We start from the raw sequence: 25916 nt of genomic DNA, 5'->3' as shown, positions 1-25916 counted from the left end.
GAAGAATTCACGAACTCAGTATTACACAATAATTCCCACCCAGTCGGATTTTTGTATCATTATTTACATATCACCTGCTTTGTATTCATGTGGTGTTATACTAAACTGAAATATGATACATACAGAATGGAAACCAGATATATAGTTGAAAGTTAATGTACTTATAATACTTGTAAAATTTCACAGAAAACATAAAAACTATTACATATTAACTATTTTACTTTATTTCATTGCCATTGTTACTTTTAATAATTTATAGAGTTCTGTCTGACAACATTACAATGCTACTGACTCATCACTGAGCTAAAAATAGGCCTGTTGGACAGTATTAAATCCACTACTATCACAAAAGTAAACCTTTGTATTTTACTTGGTTTAATAGTAATTTTGAATATGTTCCTTCTGTATGGCTCAGTTTGCTGAATATATTTTGCAACATTAACAAAAATTGTTGCGGTGTTTTCTGGCTGAAATGTCACCATCAGCAGCCAGAAAGAGGTGATTCAGGTTATTTTGTGACATGGGTGGACACAGCTGTGTACTGACATCAGGGATGACAGTGTGTGAGTCAGGAGTTTGTTTGCACAGAAACAAAAATGCTTCAGGGCTTTGCTTTAAGCAGGCTGGGTCTAAACACAGAACTGCACTGCTGGAAAGGTCACAGGGAGTCACAGGGCATAGCCACATGGAACAAAACCCAATGACATTTACACTCTCTGTAACCTTTGCCCCCTACACAGTACCTCACAGTCAACAGATATGCTCATGTCGAGTTCGAGAGGTTTGATCATCCAAAACGTTCACTTAAAAAAACTGCTAATCAATGCACTTCAGTCTGATTGACGTGATATAAACACAGAGGTTTCTGAGTTAACTTTATTTGAAATTATTTGAAAAAAAAATTAAACTCAGACTGCAACAATTTACCAATTAGAGGCAGAGTGAATGGATCACACCATAAACATCTCAGGAAGATTTTAGCATGTGAAGAAAGTTTGAAGGGGGTCCAGTTACTTCTAAAAATAGTCAGCTTGTAACCCTCAACCCACAGGTTATTTTCTGAGTGTCACAGACCTGCTCAGACCTTGAACTCTGGCATAAAACCTGCAGAAATCAAACTGGAATTGGACAAGAATTTAGAATACCAGCTGCTGAAACTAAAACCTGTATATGTCACTGTGTCTTGAAAACTGGATGTTGGAACGTGAACGTGGCTTTGGCTCCTATTGGAACTGTGGACTTTAAAATGAAGGATGAGGAGAAGCTTTTAGGCTCCCACATGATTTAAAGGTAAGGAGCTTTACATTATATAGCCATTCAAGTTGAAAGCAGTTCAGTTATTGAACAATAAAACAATAATAATAATAATAATAATAATAATAATAATAATAATAATAATAATAATAATAACGTTATTATTCAATCATTTCAGTCATGTGTATGTATTTCAAAAACAGGGATTATTAGTTGTGCTTAAAACGAACGAAATTTCACTAATTGTACACTAATAATAATTAATATACATTTTGCTGCCGGTAGAAACTTGTGTGTTTATAATACAACCAGAGTGTGTGATAGTGCGTGAGGGGACTGCGTAGCCTCAATGTGAATGGGTTTTAAAGCAATCTGAGCAGGAGCAACAGCCAGACGGCGCGCGCGACGCAGCACGAGCCCCTGCTGGTCTCCACCGCATTACCAATAACGGCTGCATCATGCATGGATTGGGCTGCTGGTTCACATCACTCCAGCACCACCAGTGAGGTCAGAAATACGGAGTCCACCGCGTGAGTCGGGTCTGTGAGAGGAGGAGGAGCGCGCTGACTGCGTGGATCCTGTTGATTCTCACCTCCTGCTGCTGTTTTGGAGCAGATCTTGTCGAGAATCCGCGCTGGATGGCATTTCTCCATCCGCTGGACAGCCAGCTACAGTCGTTTGGGTTCTTTCTCTCTTTCTCTGACTGAATAGCTGCGGGGGGGAATACAGCGCTCCATTTCGCTGCCTTTGTCCCCCCACCCCCTCCCCTACCGTGGTCCTTTTGTCAGAGTAGGACGTGATTTTTGAACATAACGGGATTCATGGTGGGAGCGTCTCCTTTCATCAATGTGCGTTGATGTAGCGGGAAGCGTGGAGGAGATAAGGTGGGTTCAGCAGAGGGTTTGTTGTAGCATCATGTGTTTAGTAGTTTTCATTAAATGAAGACCCCCACACACTGCTCTCTTGCGTAAACTCTGACCATATTTCCTATTTAAATAAATGTAATTTTAATACACATTTCCTAATTTTCTTCTCACAGAAACCTTATCTCAGCACCCAGAACCGTTTGTAAGGATTTCATTGAGGACAGGCTGGAAATAAGAGGATTTCAATTTTTACCTAAACCGGGGATTACGCATCCAAACTGGGATCTATGAGCGGAAAAGTGGCGAAGCCTAAAGAAGACAAGGATGCTTCCAAGGGTAAGATATTTTTATTAATTTTTTGCACCGTTTTTTTATTTGTTTTGTTTGCTTGCTTCTTTTCTTTCGTCACCCCTTTAACCACAGGCTTTTAACGCGACCCCATCCATTCCCTGCATGGTGCTCAGCTCTGAGCAGCCACTGGATGGTGAACCATTCCCAGCACGATGCAACATCTGTTACACTGGTGTCTGAGAGCAATGCATGTGCTGCTGTAGGCCCACGATGCTGCACATCGTGCTGCTTGCAGATCACTCGCTTTTACTTAAGTGATGATCGCAATAAATCACGCCTAAAACACGCGAGCATCATACCTGACTACAGCTCACAGAGTGTAAATGCACCTGATTTGGGCGTTCTTATTATAGACATTACGTCCTTTTGTGTCACCGGCATCCTGTTGAAAGAGGTTCCTTTGTGTTTATCTCTCGCACATCGGTGCAACCGCAAAGATCCATTTCTGTCTCTTAAACCCGAGTGTGTGACCTGTGAGGTACAAACGAGGTCTCGTGCCGGAGACAAAGTGCACTGCTTCTACATTACCATGGAGACAAAGGGAACAAGGTTGCCAAACAAACGTGCAGGAACTAGCCACTGAGCCCGTTGCAGGAAATGCGCACCACTTGTCTTTGTGCTCGGTTTTACGCATCATATGTTCCAGATATGGTAGCGTGGTGTTGTTTGGTTGATTTATTTAAACTGAACTGGGGCCAGTGTAAACACGTAGTTCCGGTAGATAATATAATAAAAAGCATCAGCGATGGCAGCGTGCCCATTAAACCTTTCCTGTTTATTTACAGTGAAGAACAATGGAATCATCCTGCTGTCTGTTTAAGGTCCTCACAACTAATCAATAGCGCTAATTGGCAGCAAAGGGATGAGGTCATGTGTTGATGCTACTGAGAAGGTTGGATGCAGTATTGACAAAACAAGATATTCAGTGTGAGTCATTATTTATTATTCAATTGACATGGGGATATCTTTAGACGTTATAGTTTGTGCATCCTTGTGTATGAAATGAACTTGATTAAACCTATAAGGAAACTCAATACAAATGAGGTTTTTTCTTTAAGTATTCTAATATGTTAAAGCAAAACTATATTTCAAAATCTCACAAAGCACTTGTCTGGCATTTTTAAATTCTATTTAAGATTAAAGACTAAAGTCCCATTAGTCATCACACACTGATGTGTGGTGAAATGTGTTCTGGCATATGACCCACCCCCCTGTCAGAGTGTGATGCAGACACAGCCACGCTCGGGAACCATTTGGTGGTTTAACCCCCACAATCGAACCCCTGAATTCTGAGTGCCAAGCGGGGAGGGCAGCATTGGGTCCCATTTTTAAAGCCTTTGGTATGAGCCGACTGCGGGTTTGAGCCTACGATCTCCCAGTATCAGGGTGCACACTCATACCACTAGGCCACTGAGCTGGTTATGGACCTCATAAAAATAAAATAAACAAGCATTGTTTTTGAACCACCATAGTCCAGATTTTTGTTTATAAAATAAAATATTTAAAAAAACAACATTAAAAAATCCACAGATGTGTTTGAATAATTCCAACTGGTCTCAAACACCAAATGTATATCAAATACAGTGCTGGAAGCTATTGTTTCATAAGAATAGAGGTTAATTTAAAAAATCATGGTATAAAAGGGCAGCTTTACACTTGTTTTGTATTTGAAGCCAGCATCTCTGTAGGATTAGGTAAAACATTGTCATTTTACTCAACGTAGCTTATTTGTTGTTTTGATGCTTGTACAACTAAAAGCCAAACACTGATGCGGCTCTGTTGCTTTCTGATTGTATAAATGAGTCTTCTCTGCATCGCTGACTGGGTCACTTGGTCCCAGCTGCCCTCCATCCAGGACTTGAATGGCCCAAGCAGGGTGTTGTATGGAGAAAACCGCTTCTGTGCCTGCCAATACTGGCAACCACCTGTCCCACAAATTATTTCAGGGAAACAGTCCACTAGCGCAAAACCACTTGCCATCTCCTTGGCCTTTTTTTTTTTTTTTACTTTCTGCAAGCTGTTGTCCCACAGAAGCTTCTGACAGACCAGGTTTTTCAGAGCAGACAAAAACAACACCGTTTTAACTCACTAGCCTGCTAAATGTAAACAGAAATAAGTCTCCACGTTGTCCTCTGAAAAAAATATTCTCTTTTTGTTAACCTTCATGTCGTTGTCTCATGAAACAAATCCACCAACATTCTAATGTATGGTTCAGCTATTAAATAATTAAGCTGAAATGAACCCAAATCACCTGAATATCTATATTTTTATGTGTTGAGGAGGTAATAAAGAAGCACAAGCATCTAAAAAAACTACAAAGGGTACTACAGAAAACTCAGTTATACCTACATTGGTACTGTCATCATGTGTTTCTAGTAGTTTTATTAGAAGCAGACAGAGAAAACCATAGTGGGGTGGAAGGAGGTGGTGTGAAACTATAAGCTCCAGCATCAACACCAGTGACTCATGTTGTGTTAGTCCCCCCATCCTTGTGAAGCTAACTTGTGCAGACACACTAATGTGTCAGAGTGCACATGATGTGCTTGAGCTCAGCTTTAGGTCTTACCATGCTGATTGATAGCTCATGTGCATCAAATCTGCAGACTTTTTCACCTCGCGGCAGCATCCAGGTTGGTCCACACAGAGCCAGTTTTACGCGCGCACCTTTCTATTACCATTTTGCTAAGTTCTTGTCGCCCACATCTCTATGACCACATTACTTTGCAATCCTGTCAGTCTTCTCATATCCACGTGGCCCTTTGAAATACTTGCCCCTCTGGGCAGCAAGTGTCAGCCGGTGGATGTACGACTGCCTCAATCTGCAGATACAAGCAAAGCAGAAGGCATACGTTTTGCATATTTGCTGGCAGATTAATTCAGGACCGACCATATAATCGATGGACGCCCTGAGAGGAGTTTGGAGGTGCTTCGTTAATCACAGTGCAGTCGGCTCTGTCCTCCACAACACTGACACCTGAGCTAATCTCATCAGCAAGCGGCACAGGGTCAAAGGAGGATGAAGGGCTGATAATTAAGGCAGGATGTAGTAGTTTAAAGATTAAGACGCATTATTAGACCAAAGGTAAGTGTTCCAATTTTGTGAAACTGTAGAGTTTCTGCAGACATGCTTGTGCTAGCATCCCACCGGCTAAGTGTGTGAGCTCAGCTGGTTAAAGAGAGCCTTTCGTGAAGGGTTCCTCACATACTAATCCTGTGGTTTGGAAAATCACTCTTGAATGCAGCAGGCTTGCTAAATCTTCCAGCATTTGGCACTCTGCTTAAAATCACGTCTCTTCAGAGATATTCATCCAGAACTGCACATGAGAACAGAAATGGGATTTGCAGTCAGCAATCACCACTGTGAGACACATTTACAAATCAAATTTATATTCCCTTAGATAATAATTTGCTTGATTTAAACTACACGCGCTGTTAGAAGCATGCTGTATTTGTGATGTCAGAATGTCCATCTGAGTTTCTAGTTCTGACACAGATCTGACGATTCTGCCAGAAGGAAAATGTTGCTGAGTGCCATCGATGATCCGCCTCTCTCCATCTCCTCACTTATGAGCTGATTGCTGTTTGAGACAGATAAGCTAGAGTTTCTTCAGTTCTTCTGTCAACTTCACTTTCTGAGTGACCCTTAACGCCTTGTGAGTTCTGGTTTCTGATCATTCAGAGAATCTGCTTGATGACAGACTGGTGACATGCATGTGTTTACCAGTAAACAGAATGGCTCACATGACACAGTAAACACATATTTGTTTGAAAGTGAAATTCAGCCAATTTTTCCATATTTATGATAATCTAACGGTGATACACTAGCTTTAGCTTCATCCTCATGTTTGATTGACTCTCAGCTTTTTGTAGTGCTAGGAACAAACGTGTCCAGATTTGACCGTGGTCTGCTCACATTTTTGGTCTGCTGCAATTGATTGAGGCAGATTATCATGATCTAATTTCCACATTAGAATAAAATCATTTATATAATTCTGTGGATCGGGACTCTAAATATAGTGGGATTATCTGCTACCTGTACTTTGTGGATCACAGCAGTTTGCTTGCAGACTGACACTGCTTCTAGTTGGTCTCATCCAGATATAATCCCTCTTGATTGGGCCGATGTTTGTCAAACAAGCAGATAAAAGTTAATTAAGTCCCTTCACAAATGCAGCCAATGGGGTGGCCACTGAGGTTAGAGGTGCACATGTTGGTTCTGAGCTTTAATAGGGTGGAAACTAGGCAGCATGACAGTTTTCCCAATGACTTATCTGCTAAATTAGACAATGATGACATCAGCACAACATGGGCCTTAAACGCTTCTTTATCTGGTTCCACTACTTTGAAGAGCTTTATCTTTAGTCCTCTTTTAGACTCCGTAAGAGGAAGACAAATGGCATTTAGAATCAAAGCTTCACCATATAATACTTTACCAGGTGTGCAACTGTCCAACAGTGAGTGTGAAAAGTGTAAATAGAGTCAGAGCAGAAGCTGTTGACCTGATGCAGCTCATTTGTTCTAATGCCGTTCCAAACCAACAAAAATAACCAAAACAGGCCATGTGCGACAACAAGAAGTGTTGTTAGAGGCTTCAAGAGGAAAAAGAGGACACAGAGGCAACAACGGTAACTAAAGGTCACAGTAGAGTCCTTATGTTGTCATCCTCATCATCAAACACCTCTCAGATACAGTTTATCAGAGCCAGGACCGTGTCACATCAAGTTACCATAAATCAGACTGGAGTGAACTTTTTTTTAAAATGAGTTTATAAACAGTTTATTTATATGGGATTCAGATTTTCAGCTGAATGGTGGTATAGAGCTCTGGGAGTTGACGTCACTTCTCCCGGCATGCAACAGTTCAAATCGAACGGCGCCATATTGGCAGGCAGAAGCCGGCAGCTAGGCTATTTGTTATTGTCAGAAAACTCAACCAAACGGGAAATGTGGTAGATTACTGTTGTGCCCCAGGATGCTTAACAGACGTGGACGACATAAGGAATGAGCCATCTACAGGATTCCCCAAGATCCGGAGCACCGCAAACGTTGGATCATTGTAATAAAACGCGCTAGTGACCGGGCTAAAATGAAACTGGGATCCCGAGAGTAAAGGATTTCACTTATGCAGCGACTGCTTCATATCAGGTACTTAAACCAACGTTTCCTCAACTGTGTATGGTATTTATTTTAAATGCTTTTATTACGATTCTTAGTGGGCTTCCTAAACTTATTTTGGCGTGGCTTTTTCTGTCTTATTACTCACAGCAACAAGTAAACATCACGTAAAACGTTGCCTCGTGATTTCTGCGTGCTGCCGTTTACGTGTTTTATGATCACAGCAATTAACCGGCTAAGCTGTATTTAATTTTTAAGCAATTGTTGATCAATTGTCAGATCACACAAAAAGCACTTTGGATTGCTATTATCTGTCTCACCGAGAGAGCTCTCAGACAGATCCTGAGACGCTCCTGCCTGACATATTTATTTTATTCACGGGAAAAAAAAATCAAACTAGTGATTTCTCTTGGCGTTCAGTTTATACATTCAAACAGCACAGCACTCTATTTAAACTACTTACATGTAAATCTATGTTATTTGTGTTTTTGTTTAATCAGTTTTTTAATTATAAATGTCAGGGCATCTCATATCTGGTAAGAAGTCCGCTCCGACAGCTTCTGGCGTTTTTAAAAAGTTTCCCGGGGCATGGAAAGGGTCGGAGATGTTTAGTCTATTTAATTTCTGACTATATAAAACGATTTCTTCGGTTTTAAAGAGTGAAGTAAACTCCGACGGAGTAAAATCCAAGCCGACCCCGTTCCTTTTGTTTACCTTTGTTGCCTGCCAACATGGCGTCTACTCTCTGAGAGTCACGTGACGTCCGGAGCTCTATAGTTGGTGGGGCTGTTGCCTCACAGCAAGAGGGTTGCAGGAAGAATCCAGACTGTAGCCTCTCTGTGTGCAGAGTTAACACGTTCTCCCCATGCATGGGTGGGTTTTATTCTTCCCACAGGCCAATTACATACATGTTTAGGTTAACCAGTGGCTCTAAAATGTCAGTATATGTGAGTGTGCGAAGGATTGTTTGTCTCTGTGTGTGTGATCAAGTTATGACCTGTCCAGGGTGTCTCCCACCTCTTGTCAAATGTCTGTTAGAGAAAGGCACCAGCTTCCCACGACCTTACTGAGGATAAAGCAGGATAGAAAAACTAGTGAGTGATTCGAATGATTTAAAAGCTGTTAAAACAAATGAACTCAACAGGATCAAAATGAGGTGTACGGTTGGCCATTCCCAAAGTTGACGCATACAATCACAATACCAATTAATGATCATATTTTCAAATTTCTCCAAATTTGACTCATATGAACCTCATGCAGTAATAAGGGGGGCTATCTAAAATGAAAGGGTTATCAGAAATTGCCATCACTCTGTCAAATAATTTAATGACTTTACCTGATACAATAGTCCTGTGACATTAAGCTTAAAAGGATTAAAATATTTTTGAACACAAATGTTTCATTCAGTTTTTGTGGGCCAACACTGACCACGGTTATTGTAGCCTCTGTAGTAGGAGGCAGACCCCAGGGCTGCAGACCACCATGACATCTGCAAATGCGCAGTGAACAGGATTACTCAATTCTTGCTCTTCTTCTAACCTACGGCAGATTTCACAACCAAGAGATTTAAACAGAGTCTCACTTCACTATGAATTAATGTGTTTTATTAACCTGGTGTTCTGGCAGCTAAGAACTGTCGTCGGTTGGGAGAGGGGAGTCCTGAACTGACCTGATGGAAAGGGTTTAATAAAAAAACAACAAAAAACAGAAAAAAAATATATATATGCTTTCCAATTAGCAAGAATAGCAAGACCAATGACATTTTTTGACAGCACAATTAAAAAATACACAAATTCTATTTAGATTTAAAAATTAAAAAGACAAAGTTAAAGGGTGAGCAGTTACAGTGCAGAACGTGCAGTATAAGAACAGTCATTCAAGGGCTGATTAATACATGCCTGGCCTGCCAGACACACCCTCTGTTTATTCTACACAGAGTCTCCGAAGTAGTAAATGTCTGTTACAGGACACATGTCTCACATTTATGTGACAAGAAAGATGATATTTTAATATTCTCCAGTGAGAAAAAGATTAAACAACATTTAAATGTTGGGATCTGCAAAATAATGGAGAAGAAGGCACTGATGTGATGATGCTAAAAATAGCAACAATCCTTCACTGGTCACTGAACCCAATTTTACACAGTCTGGAGAAGTGAGCATCACGCCTTCTCCAACCTGCCTCTCATCAGGGAGACATCATTTACATAATGAGATGCGGCCATGGCAACAAAACCCCAATGAGCATGAGAGTCGTCAGTCAGAGATTCCTCCCTGGCTGTTCTGAAGGGAAGTAGTGCAGAAATGGACTCCATCACATTTACTGTGAGCCAAGAGGAGACCTAAAAAGAAACACACTTGGTCAGAAATAAAGGGTGGTCAGGTAATTACAGGTGATTAATTTCCAATTTAGGCAAGCTTTATTGAATTTTTTAATTTTTTTTTACAAAACATCAACATAGTTAACAATAAAACTGCATTAGTCTGTTTCTAACGTGGCAACGGTCTATGTTTTAAAAAATACATTTTCCTTGTGACATTTGGGAAAGACTCCAGACTTCCTTCAAACTTTAACAGGATCAAGCCTTTACAGAAAATGAATAAATGGTGTGAGAGCAGTTTGTAACTTTCATGGCTAATTAAAGCAACAGTAAAGACATTTCCGGCTGCTCTGTCCTACTGTTTTAAAGGAGACTGTCGTAAATAACCCTGCTGCATCCTGCTGCAGCTAGTGCTATGCACAAGCTAACACTAACACAAGCCAACCAACACATTCTCACATCCGAAGCGTCGAAAAATGACAATGGGTGACCAAGCGTTTGTTTCCGACGCATTGGAAACAAACACTTGGTCACCCATCATCATTTTTGGGAGTTCCAACGCGTCGGGAGCCAACTTGCTGTGCCAGAGTGTTGGTGTCCGACGCCCACAGTAAAATGCAAATTTCTTCAGCATTTCACCTCTAACCTCTTGATATTTAAACTTCCCCTCAATCCCATCCTAATCTTACCCAGTTTCTCATTCTAAACTTCCCGTTAACCATGTTGGAGAGGGACGGTACAACTAGAAACAAAGTTTCTAGGGGTAAAAACTCAGTGTGCACACTACGTGAGCTGCCAAAGCGTGTTCTTTGTTCATATGATTCAAAGATGTATTCAAATGCAGCGCCCTGGCTACATGTAAGAAAAATAATGGGCCCATTGATTCCACCAACTTCTCGAAGGATTAAGGATCCAGGTGGCGGTACTGTCGGAAGGATTCTGGTTCTCCAAATCATCTGCATCTCTTGGAGTAGATTGGCATAAACTCCTTGCCTGATCCTTCTTTGCATCCACCGTACCCATACTCTCCTAACATCAAAATCATGGTGAAGGCGATGCTTCATCAACAAAAAGTAGAAGCATTTCCTCCATTTCCAGCTCTGTCTCCATTTTGTTCATTTTTCTGACATGCAGACAGGGGGCTGCCATCTTGGAATCATGTGAGAGGAGAACGCGCTTTGATTGGCCACTAGAACATTTCAGCTCAGCCAGCAGTTCATGCAGGCTTAACCTCCTGGAAGTGATTAGACCGCGGAAGTGGCCTTCTGATAATATCACAGTGTAACTCCCGTACCACTATCAAACAGAACAGTACGTACATAATAAGCTGTGCTGCAGTGTTGTTCATCTCGTTGGCCATTGTTCTTATCCTGCTTTAACTCTGTCTGCATCACTTCCACTAGTGTTAGTTTACCATGTGTGTTGCTAAAGGCTAGCTTAAAGAATGCTAGCATGAAAAGGCGCAAGTCATCACCTACCATAGTGGCGTGGAACGCTCTTCATTGTAGAGTTTGGTTTGTTATTATGCTTGTAAACTAGTTCCCAGTTGCTGTGGATGGACTTAGATGTTCATGTAAATGTACAGAATCTTCTTTATTTGTTTTGCCAGAGGTGACCGGTGTGAGAGGCCCTCAGGTGAACCATGTTATTAGTAACGGTTTCATGAGATAAAGCTATGTAGCATTTTCTGTTTGAACAGCCCTATAACAGGATTCGGCAACCGTGGTCCTGGAGAGCTGCTACCCAGCACGTTTTAGTTGTTTCCCTGCTTCAACACAGTTGATTCACCTGTTCAGCAGCTCATCAGGCCTGCTAATCACCTGTGTGTTGAAGCAGAGAAAACTCTAAAACATGCTGGATAGCGGCTCTCTAGGACTGAAGTTTCCTACCCCTGGTCTATAACATATTAACACAATTAAGGAGGAGGAGCTAAATAGTAAATGACACCTGCAAAATATGTGAAATTCTTTGATTAATTTGGGCCAGCATTTATCTGGAAGCTTTAACATCAGCTTCTCCCCTCATGACGTGTTTGTTTGATATTAAATCCACAGAATTACCATGCTGGGTTTTCCTGTTTAACTTACAGCACCTGTGCTTGTCCTGTGAGACTTATTCAGTCACAGTTTATTTACAGCCAAAGGAAACATACAGTAATTCTGTCATCACGTTTGCTAACTTGTTGGCCACTGAATCTTTGCCAAGTTGTTTGTTTGCTGTATGCCAGAGGGTGTAGAGACTCTATATTGATATTGCTGTGTTGCCTTTACTGTTGATGATCACAAACGCTGTGTGTACACTAGAAAACACATAAACAATCAGTAATATGTCTGCAAGGTGTAATCACAAGCTGACAAATGGGACTTATTAAAAATGTACCCTTGTCTTTCAGCGTGTCTAAGAAAATTCATTTTTTAAGTCAGAGCACTTTGCTGCTTCTCTAAATTGTGTTTATTATGCAACACTATCCCACTTACATCAGAGGAATGACACATTTCATCAGCACAATAACCTAAGTATCAGACAGGGAGATTAAAAAAATTGCAGAAAAGCCTCAACAAAAGTTTGCAAACTGCTATTTCTCATCATTAAAGCAAACTCTAAACAACAAACCTCTTTGTAGTTCATCTAATCTTATGTAAATGTTATTTTAAAGGGAAATCTTATGCAAACATGCTATATTTGAAATAAAAAGGGAACAATTTCTGCAGACACTGAATGTGTGCTTCAGACATGAACTTTAACTGTACAGAACAAATAAAAAAAACTAGCCTCTACAAACTTTAGTGTGATTCAGTTTCTTTGGAACTTGCTCAACTCTTTCTTTGTTTTGTCACATGTCAGAGCGATTCTCCGTAGTGAATGATCACATCATTTTCAGTGTAATCAGAGGAGACATGTCCATGCCTACACTGCGGCACACAGAGAGGAACATAAACTGATGGATAGCTGAACAAAGGGATGAAGAACGGTGGATAAAGGAGTGAGAGAATGATCTAATGGTAATCCAGACCAGCAGAAGTGGCATCTATAAAGGAGATGAATGGTGCTGTAGGCAGGATGAAAAGGTTACATGCAATGAAGCTGAAACGCCTCAGCTCTGGTTGAATTTATAGTCAAAATCTGCAAAGGGGAAAATGGGTATTTGAGTTTCAGTATTACATTTTTTGCTGCTTTATGATTTCCAAATCCTGTTTGATTATATTGTTCCGATCATCAAAGAAACCCGTGCTGTGACTGCTTCTAAATGTTCAGTCTAATTTTCAGCCGTTGTGTAATAAGTCCTCGTGTTCCTGACCTTTACACCACCTCTCTCTGTGTTTGGTGTGCTGTGAAATTAAGTGGTCAGTTATTCACCCCATTGATCTGACGCATTTCCCAATTTGAATATTTTATTATAATATTAAGAGCTAAAAGACCTTCATATCACATTAACCTTCAAAACATCTCTGATAGAAATATGCGGAAACTCTCATGTAGTCTGACTCTTGTTTTCTATGATGGATGTACAAATATGCATTCATGTGCATGTGTGTGTGTGTGTGTGCGTGTGCGCGCATGCATGCATGCATGTGTATGACTGTGTCCTACTGCTCACATGGTTTCCAATGCTAACCCCTGCTAAACACTAAACACTGACAGAAAATGGATGGCCATTTTTAAATTTGTGTTTAGAATGTTTATAGAGGCACCCACAGCAGGGTGCATAAAGTGAGTTTTTCTCACTTTGAATTAAAATATCCAAACACTCAACCCTGAGGAGCACCATCTGACTCTGGTGAAGATAATTGCGGAGTCTTATCAAGTGGTTGCTGAAACTCTCCTTTAATCGTAATATCATTTTTAAATTTCTTGTAACTTTAAAATAAGTTTATATGGCAAAACAAAAATATAACTATAAATATGTCTGAGGTCAGGCAGAGCTGCATGGTTTAGTAGATATATTCTCCAAATGTTAAAGTTTCTGGTTTCATTTTCAAACTTTTCAAAAATAACCATAAAAGGTGGAGTGGGGAAGCAAAGTGAACCATTAAGCAGAAGACCTGCAATTAGTCTTCCCCCTGAAAAAGGCAATACTAGTTTAAACACATTCTTACATGATTTTGATTAAGAAAAATCCTATTAAGACATTTGATGCCTATAAAGAGAAGTGAAGCTAAATATAATCGTTAAAAGATCATTTTAGTTCAGGTGTTGCATTTCTGCCTTATTCTAAATTCCCACTGATGATACTTGTTTGTCTACAAGAGAAAACCTTCACTGACCCGAAACAAAGGGAGAGCAGGGATCACACCATCTCAGTGCAGGTAGTCTTTGCAGATTCCAAACAACACCACATTTCATACTCTTTAAGTTTAACACATTCAGAGTGAACATTAATTATGAAAAAAAAATGCGAACGGCCGCAGACACTCACATTTCTGAGTATGCTGGATGCACTGAAAAGCAGCACAGCTCCTCTAGAGAGGCACATTTTTGATATTTCTGTGTGTTTCTTTTATATCAAAGTTTAGATGAAGAATCTCCCAAATAAAGCCAGTCTGATTGTCATCACACATTTCAGCTTTTTCCACGTACCTCCCTAATATGGAAGAGTTTGGTGTGTTGTGTTATGATGGGTTGTTTGTTCAAAAACCGTGGACCCTGTGGGCATATTTGGTGGGATGTGTTGTTAACACTGTGTGGAGGCAGATCTCACACTTTCTCTAAAATCAGTCATCACACTTTGGAAATAAAAACATGCACGGTTCGATAGCTGTGAGACAGGGGAAAGCAAAAACCATTGAAACAAATGTGTGTTGTCTGTCGGGTTACGTTGAACTTTCTTGCATATTTTCTTAGCTGTCTTGTTTTAAAGGATGAAAACAAAATAAAGAAAAACAACAGACGTGATTACTTTTCTCTTTCACAGTGCACTATTTCATGCTCAGGCTGTTCACTAACCATGCATAGCATATATTATGTACAAAATAAAATTGCTGTAATGAATAAGTAAGAAACAAAGCTACTATTTTATTCCAGAGCCAGAAAAATACGTTATTTTCATACGGATGTATTTATTCATTACTCTGAGAATACACTGTGCAAGGTTTGTAGAGTTATTTTTGTGTGGTATGTTCTGGTCAAACTTGGATCCATTGCTCTTTTTGCTCAGTGTTTTGTACTGCAGAACCAAGGGATAGATGGCTGCCCCTCTCATTCTGGGTCACTCTACCGCTCCCTTGTCTTTGACTCTGGCTCTCCATCCTGTCTTGAAACCCACTCTCATTCTGGGTCACTCTACCGGTCCCTTGTCTTTGACTCTGGCTCTCCATCCTGTCTTGAAACCCACTCACACGGTTAGGAGCAAGTATCTGGTTCTTTACCCACAAGCTGTCTGCTCTGTGATAACCACCAGTGACCTAAACTGGAATCTACACTAAAACACTAGAGAGTGACTCAGTCTGTGGAAACAAACAAAAACAACACCAAAAAAATTGAAAAAATGTAAAATATTCATTATCAGCCTCACATCTCTTCTCTATCAGCTCTGCAACGTTGATGTTTTATCTCCACAAATAACACGAGCCTGGAGGAGTTCTGCTGTGTTGTTGCTAATGCTAACAGTTAGCTTCTAGTCAAGACATTCTCTACTCTCTCCTAGATGCTAAACTAACAATAGCCTTCCACGTGTTGATCCAAAATGGGTGGGTGAGTCCATGAATGCTAACTTGACAGTATTACATGCTAATGTAATGCTAATCCAAGAGTTTCCCCGTCTGTTTTCTATCGGTGTCTAATGCAGGGAATGGGGTAGAAGACTATTTTCATGTTAAGCCTGCATGTGAAACTCAGAGTGACGATTGAAAAGAAACCCCCACAAAGTTAAGTCAATTAAGTAATTGAAATGTAATTTCTTGTTGAATAATCTAAAATCAAATATTTGGTCATTCTTACATTGATGAGAATATGCCAGCCTTCTGTAAGTGGTTACTTCTATTTAGCAACATTCCTTCAAACAGATCATCAATGTGTGTCGCCAGTGTTGGTGGATTTTGTAATATGTCTGTTAAGTTCAGGACTTTGATCTGACAGATTGAAGAGATTCAGTGCACAGATAAAAATAAAATAACATAGTCCTCTTGAGTTCACTGATTCAATGTTGATGATAAAAACACACTGGCTAGGGTCATCAGAGGAAACCACGACTATGAAACCATCATGCTTCACAGCCAGCATGAGATCTTCAGAACATCCTGACTTGTTTAACTTTGTTTAAATAAATATTAATTTAACCATCAATGTAAAAATGTAAGTATTTGAACACAATTCCCACAATTGGAATGAGTACTGCTATTTAAATATTTTTCTTCTGCAACTTGTTGCTTTTTGCTTTTGCTTAGCTATTTAACTTTTTTAAAAACACATATTTTTGGAATAGGAGTAAAATGACAGGAAATCCAACGCTTGATATTTGTTTGAATTTTGTTCGAATGTTTAACGACTAATGACTAAGAATTCACCCACACATGCTGCTTTTTCACACCTGACTGTGTGATCTCTCTGGTGAAAAACAACCCACTCTGAATTCACCTTCTAAATAACTTTTGCCATTTATAAACAATATAAGGTGGATGCGTTTTAGCCACTGAGTCATGACTGTGTTGTTGTATTTGATGAGTGCCACTCTGACTTTTGTCTTCTTACTCTGAATCAAAAGCTGAAAAGCCTGGTGTGTCATCGTCGTCTTCCTCGCTTATCCGGGTCGCGGGGGCAGCATCCCAACTAGGGAGCTCCAAACCGTCCTCTCCCCGGCCTTCTCCACCAGCTCCTCCGGCAGGACCCCAAGGTGTTCCTGGACCAGATTTGAGATGTAACCTCTCCAACGTGTCCTGGGTCGACCCGGGGGCCTCCTGCCGGCAGGACATGCCCGAAACACCGCCCCAGGGAGGCGTCCAGGAGGCATCCTGACCAGATGCCCAAACCACCTCAACTGGCTCCTTTCGATCCGGAGGAGCAGCGGTTCTACTCCGAGTCCCTCCCGAATGTCCGAGTTTCTCACTCTATCTCTAAGGCTGAGCCCGGCCACCCTACGGAGGAAACTCATTTCGGCCGCTTGTATCCGCAATCTCGTTCTTTCGGTCATTACCCAAAGCATTATTTCTCATTTTTTGCAACTAGGACATGAATTATTGCATGAACACACACAAGCACAGGGGACATTAAGATATGTTATTACATAACTGCACATTTGCAAGTTAAAGAAAATAGATTTCCATGGGTGAGTGAGTTATATATGGAGGCTGTACCAATGCACAAGCTAAGTAGATATAAAGGATTACTCAGAAATACTATTTTATTGCTACTGAAACATTTACTGACACCACATTAAAGGAGATAAACAATACGGTGAAAGTTTCTGTAACACAACTCTACAAATTTGAAATCAAAGTAAATACGAGTCTCACCGAGCGTCTGATGTAACGTGTCTCCGTCTATTCCTAACTATTTTGAGCTGAACTTATTAAAGCTGTGGCACCACTAATTAAATTGTTTGTCTTTGCAAAACGATCCCCGCCTGCCCACTGCTGCTTGCTAATAAGTAGCTGTGTCAAGGCACCCTGCTTGCTAATTGAAGGGGGGATGAAAGCAGAAAAATAGAGGGTAAAAATTACCCAGTGATGGCAGATTCCTAATCCTGAAATAATCATCCCTTCCCGAGTGGGCTTTAATGCTTATTCATAAATAAAAATACATAAATAAAAATGAGGAAAATAAACAATATCAGAAATTTTCAAGATGTTAATATCAGTTATATGTATATAGCATGTTATAACACAAAGGTCTGCTCTGAAGTGTTTTACAGCAGGCAATATCGAGAGCAAATAGATATAAAATACACAAAATGTATAAGGAATGCTCAAGAAGACAATCAGGTTTTCAGCATTTACTAGCAGTTGGTTATCTGACTACAACACAGTCAGAAACAAAGTTAGATTTAGAGCTAGAATAGAATCTTCACAAACACATCCTGAGATGACATCAGAGTCTTTCAGAACTGCTTTTATTTCTTCCAAATTCATTAATATGTGATAGCTGCGTTTGGGATCTACATTAGAAAAAGTCTAAATTGCTGCATATAGACTGAACTGTGTGCATAATTACACTCACTAAAACACGCATGTACCTATTTATACTGTTCTAGTGAAGACAGTAATAGCTGTATAATAACCTTTAGAACAGTAAAACAGAAGTACTGGAAAGTTTTATACCTAAGGATGAATAAGAGTTTCAGTGTCGTGTTTTCCTTTGAATACATCTTTACTGTCATCGTTTGGAGCTAGAAAAGTTCTGCTGGACTGTTTAAGCCTGTTAGCATTGGAAAATGAAAGATTTGCTTTCATTCTGAAAGGTTAGAGTTAAAATGTCGCTCCAAGGCTACGTGAAAGTAATCCCTGCAAAGTAAAAGCTGTTATAGTTCTGATTACTTTCCCATCTGCTGTGTTGTGCATTCTATATTCTAATAAATTGCATGCTCTGTATTTGACAGAATTATAATTAGCAGGAAAGGCAAGCAGGCATCATTGCATGTTGTTTTTTTGTTAATCATGACTTCAGGAAGGTTGTAAAAGCAGAGGAAAGAGATAAGATATGATATCAGGATTATTATTATTTTTTAATTCTGTAATTGATGACTTTGACTGAGTTGACTGAGTTGAGCTAACTCTCTTTAACAAGACAAAAAGAGACAAAAATGAGGCTGATTTGTGTCCAGAAGACATAGTATTGAAACTGTCACCTGTGATAGGACTCCATCACTTCTGAGTGACTGCTGCTGCAGTTTGCATGGCAGATGTCTGTGCATGTGGTCTTCTAAGTTTACTCCATGTGACTCTTTTGACTGGATGGTTTCTCTCACTTCCTTTTGCTTCTCCTCGTCTCTTCAACTTTGAAGCTGTCTGAGTGAGCAGCAGTCAGAATGCTGATGAATGTCTGCACAAACAACCTGTGAATAATGTCCCTCTTCATCTGCCCTCCGTTTAACCCTGATGTAGCCAGGCAGACTTTAAATAAGCAGGGTTTCATACAAACCCATAGATCAGCCATAGAGGAAGGCTTCGCTTTGGGAAAGGGAAACTCTGCAGTAAAGGAATGATGCTGAATTCCAGAGTCAAAGTGAAGTTATGAGTTCACTAGCAAACGAGTCTCTGTGCAGCATTTGAAGAATACTTCAGTTAAAAGCCCTCTCATGTAAACTTCAAAACCTCCTAGAGATTTTTTTCTTTTCACCTCTACTCAAAGTACTCATTAGTTATTCAGCTCTTCAAACTACACTTCTATCTGCACTCCTCGTTCATTTTCAGCAAAGGATTAGTTTTCTTTTGTTCTTTTCCAGAAATCACTTTTCCTCCAAGTTCTTCTGCGCTTTAAACATGGACTCAGTATTACAACCAGCTGAACACCTTCTACCTGTGCATTACCAACTCTTTGATTTCATGCTGTTAAATTTAATGTGGCTTTTCTGGCCAGGTACTTTGCAACATCCTGAGCCTGAAGTTTTACAGGGGCCAGCCTGCGATGTTTATCTGATCTGTATGAGTGTTGGCTGGGCAGTAATCACTCCAAAGGACTGTGCCAGACATGCTGGCATTGTGCTTGCTGTTAAAATATCAGCTCAAGCAATAAAACAGTCCTGCACTGACAGGAAACAGCCTTGGAGCTCTCAACCTATTACCTCCACAACGGAAAACATGCAACTATCAAAACAAGTCCATCAAAAACGGTGCAAACAAAGTTTGCTTGCAAATAAACAAATTAAAACATATGTTGTGAAACTTTGTAGATCCACAACTTTTGTTGTAAATTGACATTAATAAAGTAATACATCAGATGACTTGAAGTGAAACTTTGTGTAAAAGTTGTGAATAAAAAGTTTCGTACCTGCTTTTCATGTTTGAAGAAAACTATTAGTTCTGATGGGATGGATGAGCTAACAGCTAGTTATTCAGAAGTCAGTTTAAACAATTGCAACACTTTACAATAAGAGTGCCTTTATTAACAGTGCTTAGTGCATTAATAAGCATTAACAAACAAAGAGTCCCTTTATTAAAATTACCATTATTCTTAACACTTAAGTGTACTTAAAGGAGACCTAGAATGCAGTTTATCAGTAATCGAAAATGGATCTCTGAGTCTTTATAAAGCATACAACATTTTGTTGGAGCTTAAAATGTCCCAGGAGCCCTGAGAAATGTCCAACTAAAACATGCAGAATAAGGTTAATTAAAAAAATACCCGTTTTCCCTGCCCACTTCATCTGTGTGTGTGTGTGTGTGTGTGTGTGTGTGTGTGTGTGTGTGTGTGTGTGTTTTTGTGTGTGTGTGTGTGTGTGTGTGTGTGTGTGTGTGTGCACGTGTGTGTTGGGGGGTCTGAAGAAAGAAGTGAGAGCAGAAACTAGACTACAGTCAGGGGTTTTCAGTAAGTTCCCACTCAAGACTCATATATTATTAGATAATAGATCTTTTAGCAAAAAATCTTTAAATCAATTAATATTTGCACTACATTGCAACAGAGGAACAACTTATCATGGCTCTGCAGTAGCGTTGCTGTGGCCTGCGTTTGAAGAACGCTGAAGTGGGTTGGATCATGTGGCTGTAGCAGGAGGGGTCACCTTGTGGCGTTACTAGGAAAGCTTGCTCAGAAAAGAAGTTTTTCTAAAGCCTTTTTCAACTTTCTAAATTACATTAAAAGTAGGTCACACACAGCTTTGACTTTCTGACATGATACTTTTGACTACCCAAGCTGTCTGTGTTCAACAACAAGGAAAATGTTGGTTTACATTACATTCTTGGTCTCCTTTAAGGTTGAGACAAGTAATTAAAATTGTGCCCACATTTTCTAAGTTAAACACATCTCTTCTAACAACGGTAGTTTTTGCATCTTTACTGTTCCCGTGCCTCAGCCCTCTCCCCCTCCCCATAATCATGCAATGCAATGCAATGCAAGATTCAAGGCATTTAAACACAAACAATGGACCTTTTGCCTTCTGAAATCTGCCGTTTACTCAACCTGCTATGGCTAGCTGTTAGCTTGGCAACTCAGTTACTTACGTTAGTGCAAATGCCACATAAACAGCAGAGCTCTCAAATGTAATCTAAAGTTCAGCGTGAGACAATTTCTGCTTAGAATTCAGATTTATATCAATAATTTTTCGTCTCACTTGCTACAAACAACCAACAACGAGAATTATAACTAGCTGATAAAGGACAGATTTAGATGGATACAAAAATAAGTTTTACCTTGAATTCTAAAACATTTAGTTATTGTTTATATAGTTTGAGTATTGCTCTGGCGGAGTACATTTTGACAAAAAAAAACTCACAATGTTCAGTATTAATTAAACTTATTTACAAGAAGACATTTGAGTATTTTCAAAAATTTTCAGGAAAAATTACAATTTTCCATCAATAAAAGCATGCAGTTATTACATTAAAATTGGGATACTCACTGAAGCTGAAATGTCAGGAATTTGCAAGAAAATAAACTATTCTCTGGAAAAAACAAACTAGGAATTTGTAGATAATGTTTTTTTTCTTTGTGCGACATGTCATGACGGATGTGTGTGTGTGTGTGTGTGTGTGTGTGTGAAATCAGGAAAATATGTATAAATAAAATATGGTAAATGGCCTGTATTTGGTATAGCCCCTTCTAGGGTCATAGAACCCCCCAAGGCACTTTACAACATGGTCAATCACGCAGACACACAATCACAACCTGGTGGTGATGATCTAAGATGTAGCCATAGCTGCCCTGGGGCTCACTAACAGAGGCAAGGTTGTTGTGCACAGGTGCCACCAATCTTTCGCGGTACAACCAACAGACAACATGGGTGAAGAGTCTTGCCCAAGGACACAATGACAGCAACAGACTGAAGGGGGACTTAACCTGCAGCCTTCCGGTTATGGGGCAGACACTTAACTCCTCTGCCTCTACTTGAAACTGTCTCAAGCTCACTGCAGCAGGCTTAAGAGCTCTATAAAAACCAAGTCATTTCAACAACAAATGAAATTACGATCACCTTTATTTAAACATGTCATGTTTTAATTTAATACTTTAGCAACAATGCATCCCCAAAAGTTCATTTAGAGATTTGAATAACACATTAAACCTTTTATACATAGCGATTAAAAAGGGATTTTGGTATCATAGGATCAGATAATCAATGCAGTACCAACACATGTACAATACACTTTGAGGATCCGGATGTCTGGATTTAAATTTCTTCTTGTTTTAATTCTCTCCTCCAGTTTGCACAGTTCTTTTTTCTCAAATATGAAGTACTCTGCTGTCTGTCTCGCTCGCTCGCTCACTCACTCACTCACTCACTCACTCACTCACTCACTCACTCACTCACTCACTCACTCACTCACTCACTCACTCACACACACACACACACACACACACACACACACACACGCGCGCACACACACACACACACACACACACACACACACACACACACACACACACACACACACACACACACACACACACACACTGCTCCCACATCATCTCACCCCTGAGTTACCTCCATCCAGTCCTCTCTGCATGCCTCATGGGATTCTCTCATTCTGCAGCTTCACTACCTCTGCTACTGTGTCTGTTCACATGCACTCGATGTATATGGAGCAACAGTGATGGTAGCAACCTGAAGAAGTGTAGATCCCAGGGAGCACTGGGAGTGCTTGAGGAAATGTAAGCAGCTTAAGCAGTCCATGATGCTGTCATCTCTTCTCAGCTGAGCTCCCAAAATAACAGGCCCTCTGGGTACACGTTGGCAGAGCTGAGCGAGGGACAGTCAACAGACGTACACAGAACAGCCCGGCCCAGATTAGACGAGATGAGACTAGCCCAGTAACTCCGTCCAATTATAATCAAACAGGTCATTTTGACCTTAGTTATGACATCAAGCAGAAACTTTAAAAAGTATGACAGTTCTCATCTTCTTCACCCTGAAATCTGCCTAGCACAGCTCATTTCCTAAAATAGCTGAATCCATGAAACTTTTTGTTTCGGGCAGATGACTTGAATGTGAACATTTCTAGCTGGTGAGGCTGGATAACAGTCATCTCTCACACACCCGTACAAACTAAACAAAGCTCCATTTACTGGCTACTGTAAGTGTGTTTGAAAAGGAGGTCTGTGCACCTCCAATGAGACAGCAAACAGAGAAAAGTGTTTAAGTCTTCCTGCTGTTCCTCTTTCTTCCATCTAGGTCATAATGTACGTAGGCTATAGGCCAGTTTATGTATACTCCAATTATGAGAACTCACAGCATCGTTTTCTGTAAATAAAAGATCAGTTCAGAGCTCTTCACTCTCTGTGAGTCACGTGCATTGAATTAGAATCTTAAAAGTCTGAGATATAAGACGAGAGAAGTGAATGCAGAAGTATAAGAGGATGAAAGATTTCTTATTTTTAACAAAACAGAATTAACGTGGACCGCTTCGCGTCCATGATCTCACCGTGAGGGCGGGGGGATTCTTCAGCGTGAGATACTGGAAATGTGGCGTGAGAGCGTGTGAAGAGGGTCCAGTGCTTCAGAGTTGGCAGCTCTGTGATGCATTAGCATTAGCAACGCCACAACATGGCAGAACTCCTCCAGGCTTGTGCTATAACATCAATGTTGTAAAGCAAACAGAGCCAGTGGTAGAGTGGTGTTACAGTTAGCCAATCAGTAGAGATGTCTGAATATCATGAATAAGACTCCAAATCCTGCCTTTCTCTGCTCCCCTCCCCTCCCCTCTGCTCTGGTCCTTTTCTTCTTTCTGAAACAGGAGTGCTAGAACTTTATTTCTCCTCAGAGATGGACTCACAAGGCATTCATTTATACTAGAAACCACTGCAAATGTGTTGGAAAAATGGGCAAACTTGGTCGTTAACTACTGTGACACTGGACAAAGACAGGCGAATAAAATATGGATATTAAAAAAAATCACCCAAATGTTTACATACAGAAAAGTGATTCATAGACTGATTTTTGCAACAGACGGTTGTTTCTGAGTGTTGGTATGCCCCTAAATGGCTCTGAATTCATGCTGTCTCCTATATAGTGTCATGTTCACAGTTTTACTCCAATGGACACCTGCTTCTAGTGCAGGTCAGAGGGCAGAGCAATGAGTAGGCTAAAGGCATGCCAAGGATGAGGAGAACACTGATGAATATAGCCTAGCGTTGTGACTCCTCCCTAAGGGTTTGTTTGAAGACCAGGTTCACAGAGAAACCATATTTTACTTGTTATTTCTGAACTTCGATCGGTCACTCTGAATTTCACATGTATGTTGAACGTAAAAACAATCATCAACCCTGTTTTCCTCTTAACTGCTGAAAGAAAATAAATCAGAAACTCTTGGCTAAGAAAAAGGCGCACAGATCTTCAGCCCGCTGTAGATTTAGTATTCATGGATTTACTAATCTTGACTTGTGACCGCAGAGGGCTGTTGTTGGTTTAGCATCCAGGAAGGAGCAGAGTGCATTTTGGCTAGTAGAAGCTAACCATTAGCATTAGCAACTTCACAGCAGGGCAGAACTCTTTCAGGCTTGTGATATTTGTGGAGATAAGGCACCAACTTTACAAAACAAATGGGAGCAGTTGAAGAGTCACGTTGCTGTTAGCCAACCAGAGATTTCAACGTGACAAAAGCCCTCTGATTTAGCTTCATCCAGGCTACTTGTTTCTGTTTAAACCTGTCAGTCTATCTACGTATTTCATCTCAGAATGGTGCCATAATGAGAGGCACCACCCCCATCTCCCTCTACTTTACCCACAATTCCCTGTTGATAGTAAAATTGCAGGTCAGCAGCAGGAAAGGTGATAGAAATCTACTGCTGCTGACTTTAATGATTGTTTTTTCTGGCCCACAATATTAAACTGAACTGAGATCCATAGTGTGGACTTCAAAGAATTCCCTCTTTTCCAGAAATCAAAAGGAGTAAAAGTTGTAACTGGATTTACAAAGCAGACTCAGAAACACACAAAAAACTCATTGTGTAGATTGGTAACTTGTCCCCTATTGCTTTGTGACACTTTTTACTTATCAGAGCTACATGGAAAAGTTTAGTTAAGGGAATTGTGCTTCTTGAGAGGAGCCTTAAGTACTGAACCAAGGTCAATTTGGGCGTCATGGCCTCCATTCATAATGGGCTGGTTTTTACCGGGTCAAATGAAAGACAAAAGCTAATCCAGTCTGTGTTAGTTTAAAAGACGATAAACTGTGAGTAGATCATCACTTGTAACTCCATGAGATAACAAGTCTAGTTGCAAGCTATTTCATTGTTACCCAGTGGTTATTAGTTATCATTTGCAACAATAAAAATACCTGCAAAGAACAAAAACCCTCTGAGCTTTTTATATCATGTTTTTCAAGCATAATTTTGCAGTTGCAAGAATATGAAACAGTTGGGATTAAAATCAACCTTCATTGTTGCACAATGCTGTACATTGTAAAACTAAATCAGCTGATGTTTTAGTAAACGATCTAACACAGCAATTCAAATAAAAAAGTCAAAATTTGCACATTAACTGATCATGACTCACCAGATGAAATTGATCGAATCTCTCAGTGTAAATGTGCAACATGACTGTGCCTCACCAATATAATTTGATTTAGAAATGTGATGCATTTCTCATGTTTAATAAAAGGAATCAAATGCCTGTAAGGTATTTAATTTGTGAAATTTGAAACTGCTTTGTTATGCTTTCTCCTTCACAATTTGAAGGCACTATGTGTTGTTGGACAAAGCCATTCAAGCAAGCGACAATTTGAAAAAACAAACAAACAAACAAAAAAACTAACAAACAAAAAAACAATTCAAAGGTCTAACTCCTTTCTTCAGGCCTACAATCTAGTATAGCACTACTGGGGACATACAGGGACAGACACACAACTCTGCTGTGCAGCTGCAGTCAGGATTTCCAGAACCGACTCCAAAATCACCCAAACTGACCCCACCACCACCACCAATTTAAGA

At 40.1% G+C, this 25916-nt stretch overlaps 1 protein-coding gene across 4 annotated transcripts in view; it reads left to right on the top strand.

Moving 5' to 3' along the window:
* Nucleotides 1-1066: 1066 nt before the first annotated feature.
* fgf13a (fibroblast growth factor 13a) overlaps nucleotides 1067-25916 on the top strand; it is a 142143-nt gene continuing 117293 nt past the window's right edge. For 2 of the 4 annotated variants that reach the window (XM_015949159.3, XM_015949132.3), the window contains exons 1-2: nucleotides 1466-2138; nucleotides 2294-2456. In XM_015949159.3, coding sequence (XP_015804645.1) covers nucleotides 2408-2456 — 49 coding nt within the window. In that variant the 5' untranslated portion in view covers nucleotides 1466-2138; nucleotides 2294-2407. Of the gene's footprint in view, nucleotides 1291-1465; nucleotides 2139-2293; nucleotides 2457-25916 lie in introns of those variants that run through there. The other 2 variants (XM_054739227.2, XM_015949142.3) reach the window with 2 other exon arrangements.

This window comes from Nothobranchius furzeri, chromosome 1 (genome assembly GCF_043380555.1).
Source record: "Nothobranchius furzeri strain GRZ-AD chromosome 1, NfurGRZ-RIMD1, whole genome shotgun sequence".
NCBI classification, from domain to species: Eukaryota; Metazoa; Chordata; class Actinopteri; order Cyprinodontiformes; family Nothobranchiidae; genus Nothobranchius; species Nothobranchius furzeri.
This window is presented reverse-complemented; position numbering and strand designations above follow the sequence as displayed.